The sequence below is a fragment of the Peromyscus californicus genome, unplaced genomic scaffold, assembly GCF_007827085.1.
Source record: "Peromyscus californicus insignis strain IS unplaced genomic scaffold, ASM782708v3 Scaffold_9__1_contigs__length_137607984, whole genome shotgun sequence".
Classification (NCBI taxonomy): Eukaryota; Metazoa; Chordata; class Mammalia; order Rodentia; family Cricetidae; genus Peromyscus; species Peromyscus californicus.
This window is the reverse complement of record NW_026294617.1, coordinates 76,805,575-76,828,010: the sequence shown is the minus strand read 5'-3', so window position 1 is coordinate 76,828,010 and position 22,436 is coordinate 76,805,575. Positions and strand designations below refer to the sequence as shown.

The 22,436-nt window shown below is 42.6% G+C and overlaps 1 protein-coding gene across 2 annotated transcripts; it reads left to right on the top strand.

The window, feature by feature from the left end:
* Positions 1-10,377: 10,377 nt before the first annotated feature.
* LOC128106241 (3 beta-hydroxysteroid dehydrogenase/Delta 5-->4-isomerase type 1) lies at positions 10,378-15,442 on the top strand. Of its 2 annotated transcripts, XM_052731589.1 has the most exons (3): positions 10,378-10,522; positions 12,273-12,437; positions 14,631-15,442. In XM_052731589.1, exons 1-3 carry the CDS (start codon positions 10,378-10,380, stop codon positions 15,440-15,442), a joined length of 1,122 nt encoding a protein of 373 aa, XP_052587549.1. The 2 variants fall into 2 exon arrangements, with proteins under 2 accessions (XP_052587549.1, XP_052587550.1); XM_052731590.1 differs by lacking the exon at positions 12,273-12,437.
* Positions 15,443-22,436: the final 6,994 nt, after the last annotated feature.

Genomic DNA, 22,436 nt, shown 5'->3' with positions numbered 1-22,436 from the left:
ATCTCTAGCATTGAAGATACAGTAGAAGAAATACATTCATCAGTCAAAGAAAACACTAAAGCCAACAAAGTCATGAACCAAAATGTCCAAGAAATTTGGGACACCATGAAAAGACCAAACCTAAGAATAATAGGGGTCGAAGAAGGAGAAGAATACCAACTCAAGGGCACAGAAAATATATTCAACAAGATCATAGAAGAAAACTTTCCCAACTTAAAGAAGGAAATGCCTATGAAGATACAAGAAGCTTATAGAACACCAAACAGACTAGACCCCCCAAAAAAGTCCCCTCGCCACATAATAGTTAAACAACTAAACGTACAGAATAAAGAAAGAATATTAAGAGCAGCAAAGGAAAAAGGCCAAGTGACATATAAAGGCAAACCCATCAGAATAACACCCGATTTCTCAATGGAGACTTTGAAAGCCAGAAGAACCTGGACAGATGTAATGCAGACACTAAGAGACCATGGATGTCAGCCTAGACTAATATACCCAGCAAAACTTTCAATCACCATAGATGGAGTGAACAAGACATTCCATGACAAAGCCAGATTTAAACAATACTTATCCACAAACCCAGCCCTACAGAAAGCACTAGAAGGAAAATTCCAACCTAAGGAAGTCAGATACACCCTCGAAAACACAGGCAACAGATAAAGCCACAGCAGTAAACCCCAACGTATAGAAGTACCCACACATCACCACCAAAAAATAACAGGAATGAACAATCACTGGTCATTAATTTCCCTCAATATCAATGGACTTAATTCACCTATAAAAAGACATAGGCTTACAGAATGGATACGAAAGCAGGACCCATCTTTCTGCTGCATACAAGAAACACATCTCAAATTCAAAGATAGACACTACCTAAAAATAAAAGGCTGGGAAAAGACTTTCCAATCAAACGGTCTTAAGAAACAAGCGGGTGTAGCCATCCTGATATCCAGCAAAATAGACTTCAAACTAAAATCAATCAAAAGAGATCAAGAAGGGCATTACATACTCATCACAGGAAAGGTCCACCAAGATGAAGTCTCAATTCTGAATATTTATGCCCCAAACACAAGGGCACCCACATATGTAAAAGAAACATTACTAAAGCTTAAATCACATATAAAACCCCACACATTAATAGTGGGAGACCTCAACACCCCACTTTCACCACTGGACAGATCTCCCAAATTGAAACTTAACAGAGAAATAAAGGACTTAACTGATGTCATGACTCAAATGGACTTAATCGATATCTACAGAACATTCCATCCTAACAAAAAAGAATATACCTTCTTCTCAGCACCCCATGGAACCTTCTCTAAAATTGACCACATACTTGGCCACAAAACAAATCTAAACAGATACAAAACAATTGGAATAACCTCCTGTGTTCTATCAGACCACCATGGTCTAAAGTTGGATTTCAACAACAACAAAAACTACAGAAAACCTGCAATCTCATGGAAACTGAATAATACCCAACTGAATCACCAATGGGTTAAGGAAGAAATAAAGAAAGAAATTAAAGACTTCCTAGAGATCAATGAAAATGAAGACACCACATATCCAAATTTATGGGACACTATGAAAGCAGTACTAAGAGGGAAATTCATAGCACTAAATGCCCACATAAATAAGTTGGAGAAATCTCACACTAGAGACTTAACAGCATACCTGAAAGCTCTAGAACAAGAAGAAGCACAGTCTCCCAGGAAAAGTAGACGCCAGGAAATTATCAAAGTGAGAGCTGAAATCAATAAAATAGAAACAAGGAGAACAATACAAAAAATTAATGAAACAAAGAGTTGGTTCTTTGAGAAAATCAACAAGATAGACAAGCCCTTATCCAAACTAACCAAAAGACAGAGAGAGAGCATCCAAATCAACAAAATCAGAAATGAAAAGGGGGACATAACAACAGACATTGAGGAAATCCAGAGAATCATCACGTCATACTTCAAAAACCTCTATTCGACAAAACTGGAAAACCTAAAAGAAATGGATAACTTTCTGGATAGGTACCACATACCTAAGTTAAATCAAGACCAGATAAACTATTTAAATAGTCCAATAACCCCTAACGAAATAGAAACAGTCATTAAAAGTCTCCCAACCAAAACAAGCCCAGGACCAGATGGTTTCAGCGCAGAATTCTACCAGATCTTCAAAGAAGAGTTAATACCAATACTCTCTAAATTGTTCCACACAATAGAAACAGAAGGAACATTACCAAACTCCTTCTACGAGGCTACAATTACCCTAATTCCTAAACCAAACAAGGATACAACAAAGAAAGAGAACTACAGACCGATCTCCCTCATGAACATTGATGCAAAAATACTCAATAAAATACTGGCAAACAGACTCCAAGAACACATCAAAACAATTATCCACCATGATCAAGTAGGATTCATTCCAGGGATGCAAGGGTGGTTCAACATACGAAAGTCCGTCAATGTAATACACCATATAAACAAACTCAAAGAAAAAAACCACATGATCATCTCACTGGATGCAGAAAAGGCATTTGACAAAATCCAACACCCCTTCATGATAAAGGTATTGGAGCGATCAGGAATACAGGGAACATACCTAAACATAATAAAGGCAATTTACAGCAAGCCAACAGCCAACATCAAATTAAATGGAGAGAAACTCAAAGCAATTCCACTAAAATCAGGAACGAGGCAAGGCTGTCCACTCTCCCCATACTTATTCAATATAGTACTTGAAGTTCTAGCCAGAGCAATAAGACAACATAAGGAGATTAAGGGGATACAAATTGGAAAGGAAGAAGTCAAGCTTTCCCTATTTGCAGATGACATGATAGTATACTTGAGCGACCCCAAAGATTCCACCAAGGAACTGATACAGCTTATAAACACCTTCAGCAACATAGCAGGATACAAGATCAACTCAAAAAAATCAGTAGCCCTCCTATATACAATGGACAAAGAAGCAGAGAAGGAAATCAGAGATACATCACCCTTTACTATAGCCACAAATGACATAAAATACCTTGGGGTAACACTAACCAAGCAAGTGAAGGACCTATATGACAAGAACTTTAAGTCCCTGAAAAAAGAAATTGAAGAAGATGTCAGAAAATGGAAAGATCTCCCATGCTCATGGATAGGCAGGACTAACATAGTAAAAATGGCAATCTTACCAAAAGCAATCTACAGATTCAATGCAATCCCCATCAAAATACCAACACAATTCTTCACAGACCTGGAAAAAATAATACTCAACTTCATATGGAAAAACAAAAAACCCAGGATAGCCAAAGGAATCCTGTACAATAACACAACTTCTGGAGGCATCACGATCCCTGACTTCAAGCTCTACTGTAGAGCTACAGTAATAAAAACAGCTTGGTACTGGCATAAAAACCGACATGTGGACCAATGGAATCGAATTGAAGACCCTGACATTAATCCGCACACCTATGAACATATAATTTTTGACAAAGAAGCCAAAAGTGCACAATGGAAAAAAGAAAGCATCTTCAACAAATGGTGCTGGCAAAACTGGATATCAACATGTAGAAGGCTGCAAATAGATCCATATCTATCACCGTGCACAAAACTTAAGTCCAAGTGGATCAAGGACCTCGACATAAATCCAGCTACTCTGAACCTGCTAGAAGAGAAAGTAGGAAGTAGTCTTGAACGCATTGGCATAGGAGACTACTTCCTAAATAGAACACCAGTAGCACAGACTCTGAGAGAAACAATCAATCAATGGGACCTCTTGAAACTGAGAAGCTTTTGTAGAGCAAAGGATACGGTTAACAAGGCAAAGCGACAGCCTACAGAATGGGAAAAGATCTTCACCAACCCCACATCTGACAGAGGACTGATATCCAGAATATATAAGGAATTCAAGAAATTAGACATCAAAATGCCCAACAGTCCAATTAAGAAATGGGCTATAGAACTAAACAGAGAATTCTCAACAGAGGAAACTCAAATGGCCGAAAGACATTTAAGGAACTGCTCAACATCCCTAATCATCAGGGAAATGCAAATCAAAACAACTCTGAGATACCACCTTACGCCTGTCAGAATGGCTAAGATCAAAAACACTGAAGACACCTTATGCTGGAGAGGATGTGGAGCTAGGGGAACTCTCCTCCACTGCTGGTGGGAATGCAAGCTTGTACAACCACTTTGGAAATCAATATGGCGCTTTCTTAGAAAATTGGGAATCAATCTCCCCCAAGATCCAGCTATACCACTCTTGGGCATATACCCAAGAAATGCTCAACCACACCATAAGAGCACTTGTTCAGCTATGTTCATATCAGCATTGTTTGTAATAGCCAGAACATGGAAACAACCCAGATGCCCTTCAACTGAAGAATGGATAAACAAAATGTGGTACATATACACAATGGAATACTACTCAGCAGAGAAAAACAATGGCATCATGAGGTTTGCAGACAAATGGATGGATCTAGAAAAAATCATCCTGAGTGAGGTAACCCAGACTCAGAAAGACAAACATGGTATGTACTCACTCATAGCAGGATACTAGACATGAAACAAGGATGACTTGTCTGCTACTCACATCACCAGGGAGGCTACCTGGAAAACAGGACCCCAAGAAAGACACAGGGATCACCCAATGACAGAGAAATGGAATGAGATCTACATGAACAGCCTGGACATGAGTGGGGGTAATGAAAGGCGAGGGTCGAGGGAAAGAGAGCTTGGGGGAGTGGGAGATCCCAGCTGGATCAACAACAGAGAGGGAGAACAAGGAATAGGTGACCATGGTAAATGAAGACCACATGAGAATAGGAAGAAGCAAAGTGCTAGAGAGGCCCACAGAAATCCACAAAGATACCCACACAACAGACTGCTGGCAATGGTCGAGAGACAGCCCGAACTGACCTACTCTGGTGATGGGATGGCCAAACACCCTAATTGTTGTGCTAGAAACCTCATCCAACTACTGAGGGATCTGGATGCAGAGATCCATGACTAGGCCCCGGGTGGATCTCTGGGAGTCCAATTAGCGAGAATGAGGAGGGTTTATATGAGCGAGAATTGTTGAGACCAAGGTTGGATAAAGCACAGGGACAAATAGCCAAATGAATGGAAACACATGAACTATGAACCAATGGCTGAGGGGTCCCCACTGGATCAGGCCCTCTGAATGGGTGAGACAGTTGATTGGCTTGATCTGTTTGGGAGGCATCCAGGCAGTGGGACCAGATCTTGTGCTCATTGCATGAGTTGGCTGTTTGAAACCTGGGGCCTATGCAGGATTGTTTGGCTCGGCCTGGGAGGAGGGGACTAGACCTACCTGGACTGAGTCTACCAGGTTGACCTCAGTCTGTGGGGAAGGCTTTGCCCTGGAGGAGATGGGAATGGGGGGGGGGGGGGGTTGGGGGGAAGGTGAGGGGGACGGGAGAGGGGGGAGAACAAGGGAATCCGTGGCTGATATGTAGAACTGAATTGTATTGCAAAATAAATTAAAAAAAAAAAAAGCTACCACTAGTTTTAAATATTTTACATTGGTATGGATTTTTGTATATTGATACAAATTTAAGGTTAGAACACACTGTACATATGTTTCTACTCTTGTTCAAGGTATTGTACCTATACAGCTCATCTAACAATGTAATGTAAATTTCTAGTCATTGAAAGTTATTATTACAAACTATTTGTGATAATATAGAAATGCAGGTTAGTAGTTAGTCACCTATTATAATCAAATTTGTAGTCATGTTAGGTATGTTTTCAAGGTGAAACAGATATATTTTAGGTAGGCAAGTGGTCTTCAAACACTTCATAGATCTACAGAATATGGCATTTAAGATGTTTTAATAATATAAGTTTGTTGTTTTAATGACAATGAGACATGTCTGCTCCTGGCAGCACCAATCTACTTCAGAGAAGATGATGGGCATCAAAGAAACTCTGTATGGAGTTTACCTTATTTGTGGCAAAAGTTATACACTGGGCCAGAAACTGCCCTTGCCTTAACTACTGACAGTATGTTGTTCAATTTGGACAAGCAGAAAAGAAAAGAAAGTGACTGCAGAACTTTGCCAAGACAAGGTAGGACAGTCCTTCAAAAATCCTTCTTCACAGATAAGTCTGTCAAATATTCTAGGTCTGTAGGCCAAAGATGGATGACACAACATTACAGAGGAACCTTGGGCGACTGACCAGGCAGCCAGCTGTTTCTCTCATTTCTTATTTTTGAAAGTTGTTTGCTCTAGGCTTTGTGTTTACTCGGGTGATATTCTATCTTTCTCAGGTCTTTGATGGAGGTGAAGACTAGATAATTATAGTTACAATTTTCCTTGTTACCAGACTTGTAAAAGAAACTCACTAAAGAGGTGTAAAGTGCATAAGGTTGAGAGACATAAAAAGATAGTTTTAGGTTGGTAATGCAAATTAGGATAGAAAGTGAATTAGGTACAACACTTTGGACTCATCAAGATAAAATAGATTATGGAGTATTTTCTCTGAACTTGTCAAATGTTAATGTACCAGACATTGTTAATGTAATTATTGCCTGTATATAGTTATCGTACTTATTGTATATAGTTTTTCTATGTTAGTTAAAACCTTCCCTTTCTTTTAGACAAAAAGGGGAAAATGTTGTGTGATATTTTGTTTGTATTCTGATAAATAAAGCTTTCCTAGAGACCAGAGGGGAGAACTAGTCACTAGTTAACCATTGAGGCCAGGCAATGGTGGCTCACACCTTTAATCCTAGCACTTGGGAGGCTCATGCCTCTGATCCCAGTACTTTGAAGGCTCATGCCTTTGATGCCAGCACTTGAGAGGCTCACACAACAGAAACTTTTCAAGTTGGACTGAATGTACTTTGCATTATGGAATAACCAAAAGCCTTTGGGAGCTAGGGAGTAGAGTGTGGAGATTTGAATGAAAATGGTTCCCATAGGATCTCATTTATGAATACTTAGTATTCAGTTAGTAGAATTATTTAGGAAGGATTAGAAGTCATGGTCTTATTGAGGTGTATATCATTGGGGATGGGCTGTGAGGCTTCAAAAACTCACATTACATGCAGCTAGTTTTCTCTGCCTACTGTTTATGGATCAAGATGTAAGTTCTCTGCTGTTCCTGCCATCATGACTTTGCACTACCACTGTGGAGTTTAACCCTCTGAAAATGTAAACCCAATTAAACTCATTCTTTTGTAAATTGCTTTGTGTTGTTTTATCACAGCATTAGATGAGTGACTAAGACAGATTGTAACATAGCTGTCCCAGTTAAAGCTGAGTGCTCCACAGTCTCTTATTCTAAACACATTGATAGGTTGTAGGTCTCTGTATTAATTAGTATGTAATGTAAAAAGAAGATTCTCTGACAAGGAACAACGTTAATGTATTTTTGGAATAGGTTAGATGTTGTCTAGAGTGGGAGGATAAGAATAAGGACTGCTATATGACATGAGAGATCATTTGGGGGATTATAAAAATGTCCTAAAGCATGATTATGATGGTGGTGACACAAGTCTAAATTTTATTGGAAATCATTGAACTGTACAATTAAAACTGATGAATGCATACAAATCAAACCTCAGTGAAACAGTTTGAAAACAAAAGTTACATGATAATCCTTTTGCTTTGTTTCTCACTTTCTTAGGGTTTGTATATATCTACTGGGGAGCCCAAATCCTTATTCTCCCAGCTCCTTTGATAAAAAGAATTTCTCAGAGAAACACTTAGTTCGATCTACTAGCCTCTGACACTGCTATAGCTGAGGAATTAATATCCCAGTCTTAAAGGCAATAGAGGGGTCTGTCAGTTACTCTATGACATCAGATATAGCTGGCAAAGGTGCCCAATTCACCTAGGTAGTTGCTGAAAAAGCCTGAAAATATCATTAAGAGCAAAGACCTTTAACTAACAGTTGTATAGTCATTCTTCCCTGAGCAAGTGTGTTTGAAGCACTGGGATTCAGGACCCAGGGTGAAGGAGAAAAATATCTACAAAATGGGAAAAGGTGGTCCAAAGTAGAATATGAAACCCTTCGTATTAAAGTTATCTCCAACCACTTTGGAAAACTTCCTTAAAAGAAAAGGTCTCAATAAGCGTCAAAGAGTCAAATCATACAGTGATCATGCTATGGTCACATAACCTCTAAATTAAAAATCAATAGCAGTAAAGCTTAGAAAATGCCTCATTTCCATAGAATAAGAAATATAATTGTAAAAGAAAGTAAAAGAAAGAACTACTTGGGACAATAGAAAACAGCTTCACTGAATAGGGATTACAGTTGAAGAAAGCATGAACTCACTCAGCTAAGCTTTTACCACAAGATGCCAGAAAGCAAAGATATTAAGTCGAAATTAAATAAATGGAAGCAAATAATAAAAATAAAAGAAACAAATGAAACAAGGAAGTAGGCAAAAATGGAAAAAAATAGTCTTTTTTGTACTCTATGAACAAAGATTAATTTTAGTTTTGATTGCATGTTACAACATATATCAAGAACCAAAAGTACCTTAGAAGAAAAAAATTGTCAGAATGTGGGAATAAAATAAGAATTTTATATGCATAAAATCAGAAGGTAGACATCTCTACAGTAGACTGGGTGTAGATATCTGTTCTACAAAAAGGCATTGAGGAGATTTCTGGGGTAGTGGACATGGTCTGTGTCTTTGTGTGTGTGTGTGTGTGTGTGTGTGTGTGTGTGTGTGTGTAATCCATGTGAAGGTTGATTGACCTAAACAACCTACTGTCTGGCCATGTTGATGTGTGTGATCACACTTACCTGTTTTAAAGGTAGAGGAAAGAACCATGTCCTAAGTAGCACATAGCAGCGTACTGGAGTATCTCTGAGCTGTGGGCTTCAGAAGTACCTCTACTATCTTCAATTCAAACTGGTACAAGCCTCCATGATGAGAGCCACTGTGGCAATCTCTCTTGTGACATCAGCCACATAAGAAGGTGGCTGCTACTAACCTGCCTTCTTTAATGGGAGCCCAAAGGTCTTGAGATGGAGATTTTGGAATCTACGTGCATTACTTGATGACTAATAGTGCTCCCATTGCAAGTTCCTGAAGTTTCTAAGTAAGCATGGACATTTCTGGTCACACTCAGAGCTAAGACAAAAGGAAATCTGCCAAGGATGGCATTCCTTTCAGACGTGCTTATTGCGTTGGACAATTTCCAGCATTTCATCTGGGGATTTACCTATTTATTCTCCTTTAAGTTCACACCCTGTGATCAAAGCCATTGGATGAACTATTGGCTGTTTTGCTGACAGAAAACTCAAATATTTACTGGGAATTGCTCTACAAGTGAAAAAGTAGTCCCCTTGGTTCTCAGAATTCTTGAAAGAGAGGCACAGCACATCCCTATAGTGCTAAGTGAGCTTTTTAATCTGTATTTTCTTTCTGTTTAAGTACAACAATATCCAACTTCAAGGCTACACATCCTTGAAGCTGCCCATGATCTTTTCAGGCAGCGTTGCTGATTTACTACTGCCGTACTAACACACGTCATTGGGTCTATCAGTAGTTACCTAGAATCTGAACTGATCAGTCACTGCAATTGTGCTTCCTAATAAAGTCTCTCAGCTTATAGCCATTTGTGTGACTCATGTCTTAATAAAGCATATTAAACAAAGTAGTCTCAATAAATGCTTACTGGGTTGCATTGTAGGTATTCATGAAATAAATTTAATTTCTGGTTAAAAAAACTTTCATGTAATTATCCTGAGATACAACACAGTAATTGATTGCATCTAGTAACTCCAATTATTTTTCTTTTGTTTTGTGTTTGGAGACAGTAACTCACTATATGGCTGTGGCTATCCAGGGACTCACTATGTAGACTAGCCTGGCCATGAACTCACAGAGATCCTGAATGTACCTCCAGAGTGCTGGAATGAAAAGCATGTACCACCATGCCCCTCATTCTTTTTAATTTTTTAGTATTTTATGTCTAGTGGTCATTTATATACCGACAATAATCCTGTAAAAAGTGTGCATGTCCAAAAAAAATATAAAGTCTTTATTACAACATAACCTTGAAGCTGACATTTCTTTCTGTGTCAAGATTAAAGTATATAACATGTCACATTAATCACTGGGGAGGAGGGATCACAGGAAAGAATAAATAATGACCCGAAAGCAGGCATGAATCACAGTATGAGGCCAGCAGCACCCTGAACCTTCCACTCTCTATCTAACAGTCTGACAGGGTGGAACACTGCATTAATTTTACTCCTTTGGTGCTGGTGAGGACATTGTTTGCAAATATCGGGTAGAGTGAATCCGGGGATTACTGGAAAACTGTTCTCATTGGCCCTCTTTACTTGTCCTTTCTAGGGTCACCTACATCACACCTGCTCCCATTGCCATCTGCTTCCTGTGTTGACCATGCCGGGGTGGAGCTGCCTGGTGACAGGAGCAGGAGGGTTTCTGGGCCAGAGGATCATCCGCTTGTTGGCTCAGGAGAAAGAGCTGCAGGAGGTCAGAGCCCTGGACAAAGTCTTCAGACCAGAAACCAGGGAGGAATTCTCTAGTAAGTAAGCCAGAGGCTGTTTGTGTGATGGCTGTGAATGCTGACTGGACATTGAGGGGGCTCGGTGTCTAGCAAACAGGGAGCACTTGGAGTGTAACTCTTCTCCCATGCTCACACTCATCAGGAAGAATCGTGAAAACACAGCATAAACTACATCACACAGCTGTTGGGAGGCTAAAGTCTGGCTTATCCCAGATCTAGAGAAGGCGGCCATGAGGACAACTGATGGACCTCCAGGCCTCTGGCCTTCTTCCCCTTGGGAAATGTCCCCTCTGTTCTCTCTTTCTAATGTGCTATTTTGGATTTATAGATTCGTACTATTGTAGATTTGTTTAGTGCTCCACAGCATCAGCAAGGTTCTGGGGTTAGAGACCTCATCAGCAGTTTGCTGCCTTTCCTACTTGTCCTGGGGCTGGCTGGCTGTTCCATTTCTTATTATATTTTACAGAGGAAAGCCATATAGCATCCTCCTGAGGAGTTGGAAAAATAAAAAAGTGAAGATCTTTAAGTGAGACAGAGAGTCAGGGGGAGCAGAGAATGAGAACCTGCATCAGGCAGAACATACGCAGGACAGTACAAAGAGCAGAGTCAGGTCAGGGCCAGCAGGGCCACAGATGCCTCCCCCGGATTCCTCCAGTGTCTTTCCAATCATACCTCTCTGTCCTTCATCTTGACAAAGTAAATGACGGCGGACTTTGCTGGAGCAGCACGTAATTCTCCGCTGAAATTGCTATTCCTAGGGTAAGGGCAGAGTCTAGGTGGAAAGTGTGGTTTCCCAGCAGCCTTACCCTCACATCTTCAAGATAACCCTGCAGTGAATGAGGAAAAAGACTCAGCCATGGGGACAATGTCAGGGACTCATGTAGGTTGTATGTTTCACAATGCTAACTTTGTGGGATAATTTAGCTGCCAGCACAGCAGTCAGTGTCATTCTATGGATGTCAGAGAAGCAAGAGGATACTGATTTATCCACTGCCCTGGCTTAGCATCTGCAATGCAGGTCTCTTAGTGGCTGACTGGTGTGCAATGCACACTTCTGACATCTGCCATATGCTGACAAGCAAACCCATCATAGGAGCCCATTCTGAGTTCTCTCCCTGGGGCTCCAGTTGCCTCTTTGTAATTGAGCTCACTCTTCATTTGTGCTCAGCCCAGACTCAGAACCTATCAAGACCTGTCAGGGGCAGAGCTCAGTTTTCCATCTTCGTGTCTCCTTCTTCTGGGTCCTCCTCACTGGAACTCTGGAGGACACAATCTGATTAACCTGTTGCTTGCCCAGGTTACTCTTATGTCTTCATGCCTGTCCATTTGCAACCTGAGAGCACTGTTAAAGCTTTCAAGGGCAAGACTCTGCCTCTGTTTCCCCTTCAGTCTGAATCCACAAGTGATTCCCCGTTCTCTATCAATTAAATCCTAATTCTCCCTCTTCACATTGGACGATCATCCCATCTCTGGTTGCTTTAATCACTGTATGAATTCCCATAACTCTGCTTTTATGTGCAAAGCACAAATCACATCTCACTGCTCAGATTCATTTTCTATAAAGGGAGGGGTAGACACAGATGCTTCCTCCTTTCCTACAAATGACACATTCTGATTATTGAGCATTTATTGTTCCTTCAGTAGAAAGGCCTCCTCCCCAGGATCTCCTCACTCTGGCTGCCCTTGAAGGCTTAGATCACTGATACTGTGTCAGGAAACATCCATCCTGTGCAGAAAGCTTCCCAGTGACCTGTCTTGTGTTCCTCAGAGCTGCAGACAAAAGCCAAGGTCACAGTGCTGGAGGGAGACATTCTGGATGCCCAGTGCCTGAGGAGAGCCTGCCAGGGTGTCTCTGTTGTCATCCACACCGCTGCTGTCATTGACTACTTAGGTGCTATTCCCAGACAGACCATCCTGGATATCAACCTGAAAGGTACAGAGCCTCAGGAAGATATGGTATTGGTGAAATTATTAAGGCCACTCCACGTAGTTAAAAGGAGATTTATTTAATGGCGTAACTTACAAGTTAAGGGATAGGTAGGTCACGGGGTCTGGGGAAGGTGTATCGCAGTCCAGCGGTGTTCTCTGGAGCTCTGCTAGGCCCACCTTCACCGTCCAAGGTCCCGGAACCGAGTGAGTGTGCAGCCCATCCAGATCTCAGGTCTCCAGGCACCTCCCTTGGCTCTGCCTTGTAGGTGTGACAGTTGCCGAAGTCTCAATGGGGGTTGGAACTTCCAAATCAAAGCTGGAATGGCTACCCACTACCATATGGAACAGGTGGAAAAATGAAAACAGAAAAACAGGTTTGGGGAAGGAACTCCTACTTTGAAACATCTGCTGTGCTTGCTCACCTCTCTCAGAGAGCAGAGCACACAGCTGTTAGTCTCAATATTTCTTTACATTTTTATTTTATATTTTGGTTTCTGACTGCATGCATGTCTGAGCACCATTTGCATGCTGGCTTCCCCTCGGGTGAGAAAAATGCATTAGATCACCTAGAAATGGAGTTACAGACAGTTGTGAGTGGCCACGTGGGTACTGGAGTCACTCTCAGATTCTCTGGAAAAGCAAGCAACCAGTGGTCTTAACCGATTTGACACCCCTCCTGACCCTAGTCTCAACAGTTCCAGTGAGGAAAACAGAGTAAGAGGGGAAGAACATGATCAGGGTGCCCGAGGTATTAAGAGAATGGAGATTTAAAGTCACACTCCTGTCCCCTCAACTGCTAGAAAAGCTGTCCATCTCCATGCCAGTGCAACTGGACTCCAACTCCAAATCCTCGATTTCCCACTGCCCCTCTGGCCAGATCCAGACCTGACAGGTGCTAGCCAGAACAGCATGTGGTATTTTCGTTCTGTGAGAGCCACTCTGCCCATCTGCACAGACCATGGGAAAGCTTCCCCACAGATGTCTGCAGGAAAGAATGACCCAGCACTTCCCTGCCCACTCGAGTTTTTTAGGAGTCACTAGTTCCCTTGTCTTTAACAATAGCTTCTCAGCCCACTGTGGATCTCCTCTGGAGGAAGCAGGTTATTCCCTTTAATTGGTGGTCCTTTCTGCATTATGGCTTTGTAATATAAGTTAGGGTGAAACAGGTAAGTTTGCATGGGATTTCTATGTAATGTCCTCATCCTGAGCATCAAGGACAAATCTCTGTGTCATTATTACACCCTCTGCAAAGCTGCCCTATGTGTTCCTTATGTTGACTTTCAATTTGGACACTCCAAGACTCCTTTTGAAAAGAAAAAAAATTGAATAGAACTTCATGGAACATCTCAAAAATATCCTTTCTAGTTTTTAACCCATCTCCCTGAAGTGGCACATGCATACCTGCAGGAAGGTGACAAAAGTCTCTGGTGCTCCTCACCCAGCTCTCACCTGTAGCAATTACCTGTTGGTTTCCCAGCAACAGGAGATGGAAAATGACAGGGATAGTGGTTAAGGCATTATTTTACTGAATCATGGTCACAGATTGAGAAAATGTTTCACAATGATGGTTATCCAAACCCCCACTAGTAATCAAAGCCTAAATTTAATTGAGAAATATATTTAACTTAAGATAAGGAAGTTGTTTCTCGAGGAAACTAAATTTCAGAGTACCTTCTAATGTTAATAAATGAATGAATTATAATAATAGTAACTACTGCCCAGGACATTCCTCCCTTCCTCCAGGAAGGATGCCCTCGCCTCTCCTCCGGGATCTTCAGTCTACATTGTCTGCAGTATTCGGCCATTACAGGAAGGACCAGTCTGAGGCACACATTCTTTTTCAGTTCTCCACCAGGCACAGTAGAAAATAGTGAGATTATATGAACAGCAAAAACATATTCTTAAAGCTATGTTGCCAAGTACAACCCTAGGAAGCCTTTCTTCTCCACCAGAATCAAAGGTCACAGACAGAAATAGAAAGATCTGTAAAGGCTGAAAGTCTATAAACCTGAGTTCCCAGACAGCAGATGTCACCCCTGTCCTTTTTTTAATTGCCCATGAGCCCATGCCATGGTAGGACTGATCCAGGAACAGGAAAGAATGTTCCAGGGAACTGGGATTAGGGTGGAAATGATCAGGAATCATGTGGACTCCTTGATTTATCTCCTGACACTAACAATGAATTTTCTGTGATTAGGTACCCAGAACCTGTTGGAAGCCTGTGTCCAAGCTAGTGTCCCAGCCTTCATCTACACCAGCTCAATTGATGTCGCGGGTCCAAATTCCTACAAGGAGATCATCCTCAATGGCCATGAGGAAGAACAACTTGAAACTATATGGCCTGATCCCTACCCATATAGTAAAAAGATGGCTGAGAGGGCAGTGCTGGCAGCCAATGGGTGCAGCCTGAAAAATGGTGGCATTTTGCATACTTGTGCCTTAAGACCTATGTATATCTATGGGGAGAAAAGTCCATACATTTATGTTACAATGGTTAGGGCTCTCAAAAATAATGGTATTCTGGATGTTACTGGCAAATTTTCCACAGTTAACCCAGTATATGTAGGTAATGTGGCCTGGGCACATATTTTAGCTGCCAGGGGCCTACGAGACCCCAAGAAGTTACCAAGCATCCAAGGTCAGTTCTACTACATCTCAGATGACACCCCTCACCAAAGCTATGATGATTTAAACTGCACTGTGAGCAAGGACTGGGGCTTCCACCTTGATTCCAGTTGGAGCCTTCCTCTGCCCATGCTCTACTGGCTTGCCTTCCTGCTGGAAACAGTGAGCTTCCTGCTGCATCCAATCTACAACTACCAGCCTCCATTTAACTGCCACTTGGTCACAATGTCAAATAGTGTGTTCACCTTCTCCTACAAGAAAGCTCAGCGAGATCTGGGCTATGAGCCACTTGTCAGCTGGGAAGAAGCCAGGCAGAAAACTTCGCAGTGGATCGGGTCACTAGTGGAGCAGCACAAGGGGACACTGAACACAAAGTCTGAGTGATGTGACCTAGGCAGAGACATGGCACTGGGTGCTGTCAGTTGATAGTTGTCAGGTCCTCCAGAAGGGACAGATGCACAACCCAGTTCCTGCTTCCTCCCTTTGACACAGAGACCAACTTGGTGTCTTCCTCAATTCACCAGATGCTTTGCCAGTCACTGGCCCAGACACAGGCTTTATTCCCACAGCAGTGGCCCACAGACACAGTGGCTGCTGTGTCTCAGCTGCTGTGACTAAAGCGTTCAGCAATTACAATTTCCCTTCACTTGGAGTGCAGGATTGGTTTTCTTTCCACTCTCAAGCCCTAGATGACATTCTGCCTTTGAAAAAAAAACCCATTGCTTTATGAAGCTCAACAGAAGTAGCAATAAATATTGTAATGCTTTACCTAGAGACAGCATCTTTCTATTATTGGGCATTGTTATGACTTCCCTCCATAGCCAGGCTTGGCAATTCCAGATCACACCTAGAAATGGCATTTTCTCACAGGAAGTACGAATTTGAGCTTGGGCTTAACCAACCATGTGGGCACTGACGACATTTTTGACATAGATTACCTCATTTCATACCTTCCAGACAGGGATCCCAATCCCATGTTATGTATGAGAGATCTTTGTATCCACCCCCTGATGGGATGATGGAAAGTTCACTTCAGCAGAGACTGTGGGGAAACATGTAATCTTCCCTGTAAACCGTGTAGCCAGCACTTGCTTTTTATAGAGGCGGCAGCTCTGAAGAGTAGCCTGTTTCTCATTGGCAGAGCTCCAGCTCTCTTGGCCTCCTTTCTGCCTACCTAGACCTACACACAAGGCTCCCCAGAACCTTGAGGGGAGACTGTGTACTCCTTAACCAATGGCCCTGGAGAGAGAGGCAGGAGAGGGAGAAACTCTCAGCCACCACCTCCAAAGTCAGTGTCATGGAAGACTCTAGAACGTACCTGTATATATTTGGGACAGATATGTTGGAGACCGACTCCGGACAGCTGTGTCTTGAATTTTGTGTGACCTTCCTTACTTTATCAAACCTTGCAAAAAACAGGTTCCTGGCCTAACCGCGGGCTGTACAACTTCCTGGAGTAAGTGCTAATCAGCCAGCTGCAGGGGACTGGGACCAAAGCGACCTCACCCTTCCTTAGGAATTTTCCATTCTTCTCTCCTTTTGCTTCCCCTGCTCCCCTCCCTGCCTGAATTCCTGCTTATAAGCCTCAATACCCAGTCAATAAACGAGACCTTGACGCGACTCAGACTGACTCTGTCTTCCCTTATGCGCCTGGTCTCCTTTCTCTCTCGCCCCCATTGATCTTTCAGGAGGTGCCTCCTCGGGTCTCCCCAATAACCTGGCCCGTGGGACGGGTCAAGTGGTGCCCGAACGTAGGGCTCGAGGCACGGTGACCTGCCAGACGAGGGACAATAGAAGGGGCCCCCGGAGAGGATCAGGGTAGAGACGCCCGGACTGCATCACTCGTGCAACGCAGGAGAGTCTTGAGGTAAGTATGTCGTCCCATTGATCATGGGCAAAAATTTATCTAAAGAGGCTGTTTTTCTAAAGGAGATGAAAGGTAATCTTAGGGAGAGAGGAATAAGAGTTAAGAAAAAGGATTTGAGGCCAGGCGGTGGTGGCGCACGCCTTTAATCTCAGCACTCGGGAGGCAGAACCAGGCGGATCTCTGTGAGTTCAAGGCCAGCCTGGGCTACCAAGTGAGTTCCAGGAAAGGCGCAAAGCTACACAGAGAAACCCTGTCTCGAAAAACCAATATGTGGAGGAGAAATGTCCCTGGTTAGTGATTAATGGACCAGGAATTCACCCTTTGACTTGGAACAAGGTTGGAAAAGATATTAACAAATTAATCAGAGACGGGAAAATGTCCCCGACGCCTTTTTTAGTTTTTATGGTGTGATTAGAGATGTTCTAAAGGAAGCAGAGGGAGATGGGCGTGTTTCACATTTACTAGCCCTTGCAGAGGATTTTCTCTCAAACTCCCCCTGCCTGACACCCAAGGGTCCAGAGGTTTATTGACATCTACCGGTATGAGCGCTCTCTGTCTTGTTACTTTTGTTTTGTACTTTGCAGGCTTGATTTGTACTTTGCAGGTTCTCACTGGGACAGACGTGTCCGGACAGTGAACCTTGCGGCGAAGGGAGAAGTCCCAGAGCCCTAAGGCCACCTCAGAGGTGACCATTTGGTTTAGGAGCATCTTTGGGTATCTTCCCCCACGGTGGGAGGAAGTGCCACTTTGTATTTTGTCCCGGGAAATTGTCAGAGCCATTTTGTGGGTTTTTTGGATGTTTTGTTGTGATCATTGTTACTTTACTCTCTCCTTCTCTTCCAAGAAAAAAAAAAAAAAAGGTGCATGTCTGACTGACAGGTATGTGGAAGCCCCTGATGTCTGTTTGATTAAGGACAGAGATCCTCGAGTCTGGATTGTTTTTGATGTGATTGAGCCTGGAGGGTTACCCCCCCCCCCCCCGCCCCCCTGCCAGAGCACATCAGGTTGTCATTGTTCTTGGAGCTTTGTTGGTTGTTTTGTTGGGGCAAAGTTTTTTCGTGTGCCCTTGGTCTTATGTGTAATGTATTAGCTGTTCTCATTGTTGACTTGACTGTGAAGGACGCTATGGGACAGTTCCCTTCTTCTCCACTAGACCTTTGCCTAGCCCACTGGAAGGATGTTTGAGCCACAATAGAGGGAACTGGGTTCCCCACCCCCGACTCCCCAACTGAACTGAGATAAACAGGTAGCTCCTGCCAGGTGGGGCTTGCATACTGCAAGAGGGACTTGCTGGCTGTGAATGAGGCCTTCGTCTCAGTGCTGATGTTCCGGTTCTTGGATTGTCTGTGTAAATGTTATTTGTTTCTGTCTACTAACCTCCCTTATTTTCCTAAAGGAAGAGGAGGAAAGAGAGGTATAACAAAGGCCACCTCCATCCCTCCCTAGCTCTCTTGCTATCAGGACTGCAGCCAGCAGGCTGCTCTCACGAGGGTGGGGGTGTGTGCTCTCCATACAGGCGGGCAAAGACAGGAGCTCTGGACAGGGCAATGGGGACTGCCTGCAACTGACAAAAACTGTGTGAACACTGAACAGAGAATCTGACTTTAGTCAGAGGAGTTAACAAAAACTTCAGAGGAGTTAACAAAAACTTTTTTCAGGAACACTGGCAGCCAAGGACATGCTCTATGCCCACTGCTCCCCTTCCCTTCCTTTACTGTGATAACTTCAAGGTCTCTTCTGCCGGCCAGCAGCTTCTCTTGTTAACCCTTCTCTGTCCTGATATTGCTTAAAAAGAAATATTAAATTACCAGTTCAAGATACTGGGAAAATTATGCTTTTGTTTCCACAGGAAAAATAAAAATTTACATGGGTGTTGGTCATTTGAGTTCAATGGGTTACAAATACTTGCCATCATTTAAGAGAATTGGTTTCAAATTATTGTTGGTTAAGATAAAAAAAAGTTCATAAAAAATATATAAAATGCAAGTTATTAGAATACGTAAAAGCAAGGTATAAAGGTCTGAGGATAAAAAGGCTTAAATAATGATTTAAAAAAAATGACTTGAGATATATAAAAAAAAGAAACGTGTTTCAGATTTCTTTGTCTTGCTATTCTGCTGCTACATTGAGACTCCAAAGGGTCATAGTTGTAAAAATGTCTGTCTACTCTACAGGTATGAATGAAAAATGTGGCCACATGTATGTTTGGTTTTGAATGTCTGAGTTTGCATGTCCTTTATGTTAAGGAATACAAGTTAATACTAGTCATCTGGCTATTCAGATACTAGTTTAAAGCATAAACTGTTCTATTTTAATTAAAAGAAAACTGAAAGGTATATTTAACTAATATATCTATAAGAGAACAAATTGGCCTGGTTATTGTTACCAAACTTAGAGATGTTTTCAAGATTGGACCTAGATTTGTTTGGCTCAGATACATTTAATAGATAATGGTCCTCAAACCTGTCAAAGATCTGATGAATATGGCATTTACATTATTTGATAAAAGGCTTACTATAGCAAACAGAAACTCCAAGCTCCCCAGCTCCTAGCAATGACTCCCAAGGTCTCCAAAAAAGATATGGAACAACGACAAGAAGATGCCACCTAAATTGCGGACAACACCGACCACTGGGCAAGACGCTCTGACTCAACACCTGCTGCCAGGAATCTGGCCTAGGAGACACTGACAAGATAAGGTCAGTTTTTACCAAGTTGCTCCTCAACAGGGAGAATTTCACATTATGGGCCCAGCAGCCAAGACTGATGCTGTCCTGACATCTGTCCTGCCAACACTATGAAGACTATAGGAGCCTGGGATGATGACAGTCTGGATAATGGATAGTCTATGCTGTTTTTTAAAATAGATTTAAAAGTCTGCACTCAGGTAAAGTTTAACCTTCTCAGATCTTTGATGACATTGATGACTGGACTAGCTATAGCTTTCTCAGCTTAGTAATTGATTGATCAATGGATTAATTAATTAAAGCTAATAAGCCTCTTCAAAAAAGATAAACAGGTTCTAAATATAGACTTACAGATGCTTTTCATTGGGCCAAGGAAGTTTCAGTCCAGTCTATACTTGGCTCTCTGGATGGAAAGGACACTATGGATTTCAGGGCAAATTGATAATACTACAATTACTAAGACTATGGGTCTAAAAGTTCCAAATAAGTTTGTAAGTTTTAACTCCTGTTCCTAGTTTATATCTATCTCAACAGGTTTCCACTTGGCTGACAGATACATCCTAGCATCATTTGCTGGTGACAACGTACTGCAAATGACTGTGAGCCCTGAACTTGCTGAAAGCTGATATGGACCAATTCAGCCAATATGCATACCATCTCTTCAGCTGGTCAATAGAACGTTCCCTCTTGTCTTTGACTAACATTCTGGCTTTCCAGGGCCTTGACAACAACGTCCCAATGTCAGCAGGAAGTAATTACAGAAAAGAAAACATCGCCCTTGTTTCCCGCCCCCCCTGGAATGTTAGATCAAAAGGGAATTTCTTGTCATAGGGAACCTGAGATATAGTTCCAAGTTCCTTGAGGATAAGGAACTCTGTCAGCCATCATAAGGCTTTTGGCCCTTGTGCTTCTGCTAATTACTGTTGGCTCTTATATCACTGATGTCTTAACTAAATGATGATTCATGTCTGGGTACCACTAAACTGAGGATGCTAGAATTCCAATATCCACCTCTGAACCCATGACACACTTGCAGATGGCAAAAACTGAATAAGGGGAAGCTCGCTTTGCCATTGATAATGGGAAAACTCTTATGTTCTGGTCCAATTAGTCTCTGATATGGAATTATTTGAGCAGAGAGGCAGATACACTCGAGAACCTGTGTTTATGACTATTGCCCTATTGTTAGGTATTGGGGGCATCACTGCAGGAATTGGTACGGGAACTACTGCCCTCGTGCAGAGCAACCACCTTATGCAGTTACAAATGGCTATGACTACTGACCTAGAGGCCATAGAAAGATCCATTTCTGCTCGGGAGAAATCTTTAACCTCGCTCTCTTAGGTTGTGTTACAAAACATAAGAGGTCTGGATTTACTATTTTTAAAGGAGGGGGGATTATGTGCAGCCTTAAAGGAAGAATGCTGCTTTTATGCCAACCATACTGGTATTGTCAGGGAATCGATGGAAAAATTAAGGGAAAGGCTAGCTCAAAGAAAAAGGGAGTTTGAAAATCAGCACGGGTGGTGCTGCTTTTATGCCAACCATACTGGTATTGTCAGGGAATCGATGGAAAAATTAAGGGAAAGGCTAGCCCAAAGAAAAAGGGAGTTTGAAAATCAGCACGGGTGGTTTAAAGATTGGCTGCAAGGGTCCCCCTGGCTCTCCACCTTGCTACCTACCATCCTAGCCCCCTTAATTGTTTTCTCCTTCTCATTACCTTTGGTCCCTGGGCCTTTCAGCGGTTGACTCGGTTTATCAAAAATCAGATTGATTCGGCCTTACCACGACAGTCTCAATTCATTATCACAGAGTAGATTCCGAGAAGGCCGGCCAGGAGCCCCATCAAGGACTCAGATTCAGTGTCCTAAGGCCCTAGCGTCCCCACAGTCCTGCTAGAGGGTACCCAATGACGGGAATAGTACAGGGCCCATGCCGGAGACAACAGCGTACAGAGGTCGTCGAGACCGGCTCAACATGGCACGCTGCCGAGCGTGGGAAGCCCCCTGTGTAGCCTAAGACAGGGACTCTCTCGGACCCTAGCCAACCCGATCACAATGGACTTGGTCCATTTTTGAGAAAAGGGGGGGAACTGTTGGAGACCGACTCCGGACAGCTGTGTCTTGAATTTTGTGTGACCTTCCTTACTTTATCAAACCTTGCAAAAAACAGGTTCCTGGCCTAACCGCGGGCTGTACAACTTCCTGGAGTACGTGCTAATCAGCCAGCTGCAGGGGACTGGGACCAAAGCGACCTCACCCTTCCTTAGGAATTTTCCATTCTTCTCTCCTTTTGCTTCCCCTGCTCCCCTCCCTGCCTGAATTCCTGCTTATAAGCCTCAATACCCAGTCAATAAACGAGACCTTGACGCGACTCAGACTGACTCTGTCTTCCCTTATGCGCCTGGTCTCCTTTCTCTCTCACCCCCATTGATCTTTCAGGAGGTGCCTCCTCGGGTCTCCCCAATAACCTGGCCCGCGGGACGGGTCACAGATATTTTAGTCATTAGTAAACCCATATTTTTACCTGAAAATTTACACAATAAAGACAAGCCTGAGTTCCTGGAAGGTTAAAAGAAACAGAACAGATGCAATCAAACATGTGTTCCTACTCAGCCTTGAATCTGGAAGATGTTTTCCCCATTTATTTAATTTCCACTCCTTATATCTTCCATGTCTCCATCTTACTTCCACAGGGCCTCCTCTGACATTGTACCTCTTTATTTCCTTCCATTTCTCCACTTTGGTTTCAATATTGTCTGAGCAGAGGAAGCCAGTCAGGAAATGTGTAGTAACCTAAAGAGAACACAAGTATTAACTAACGA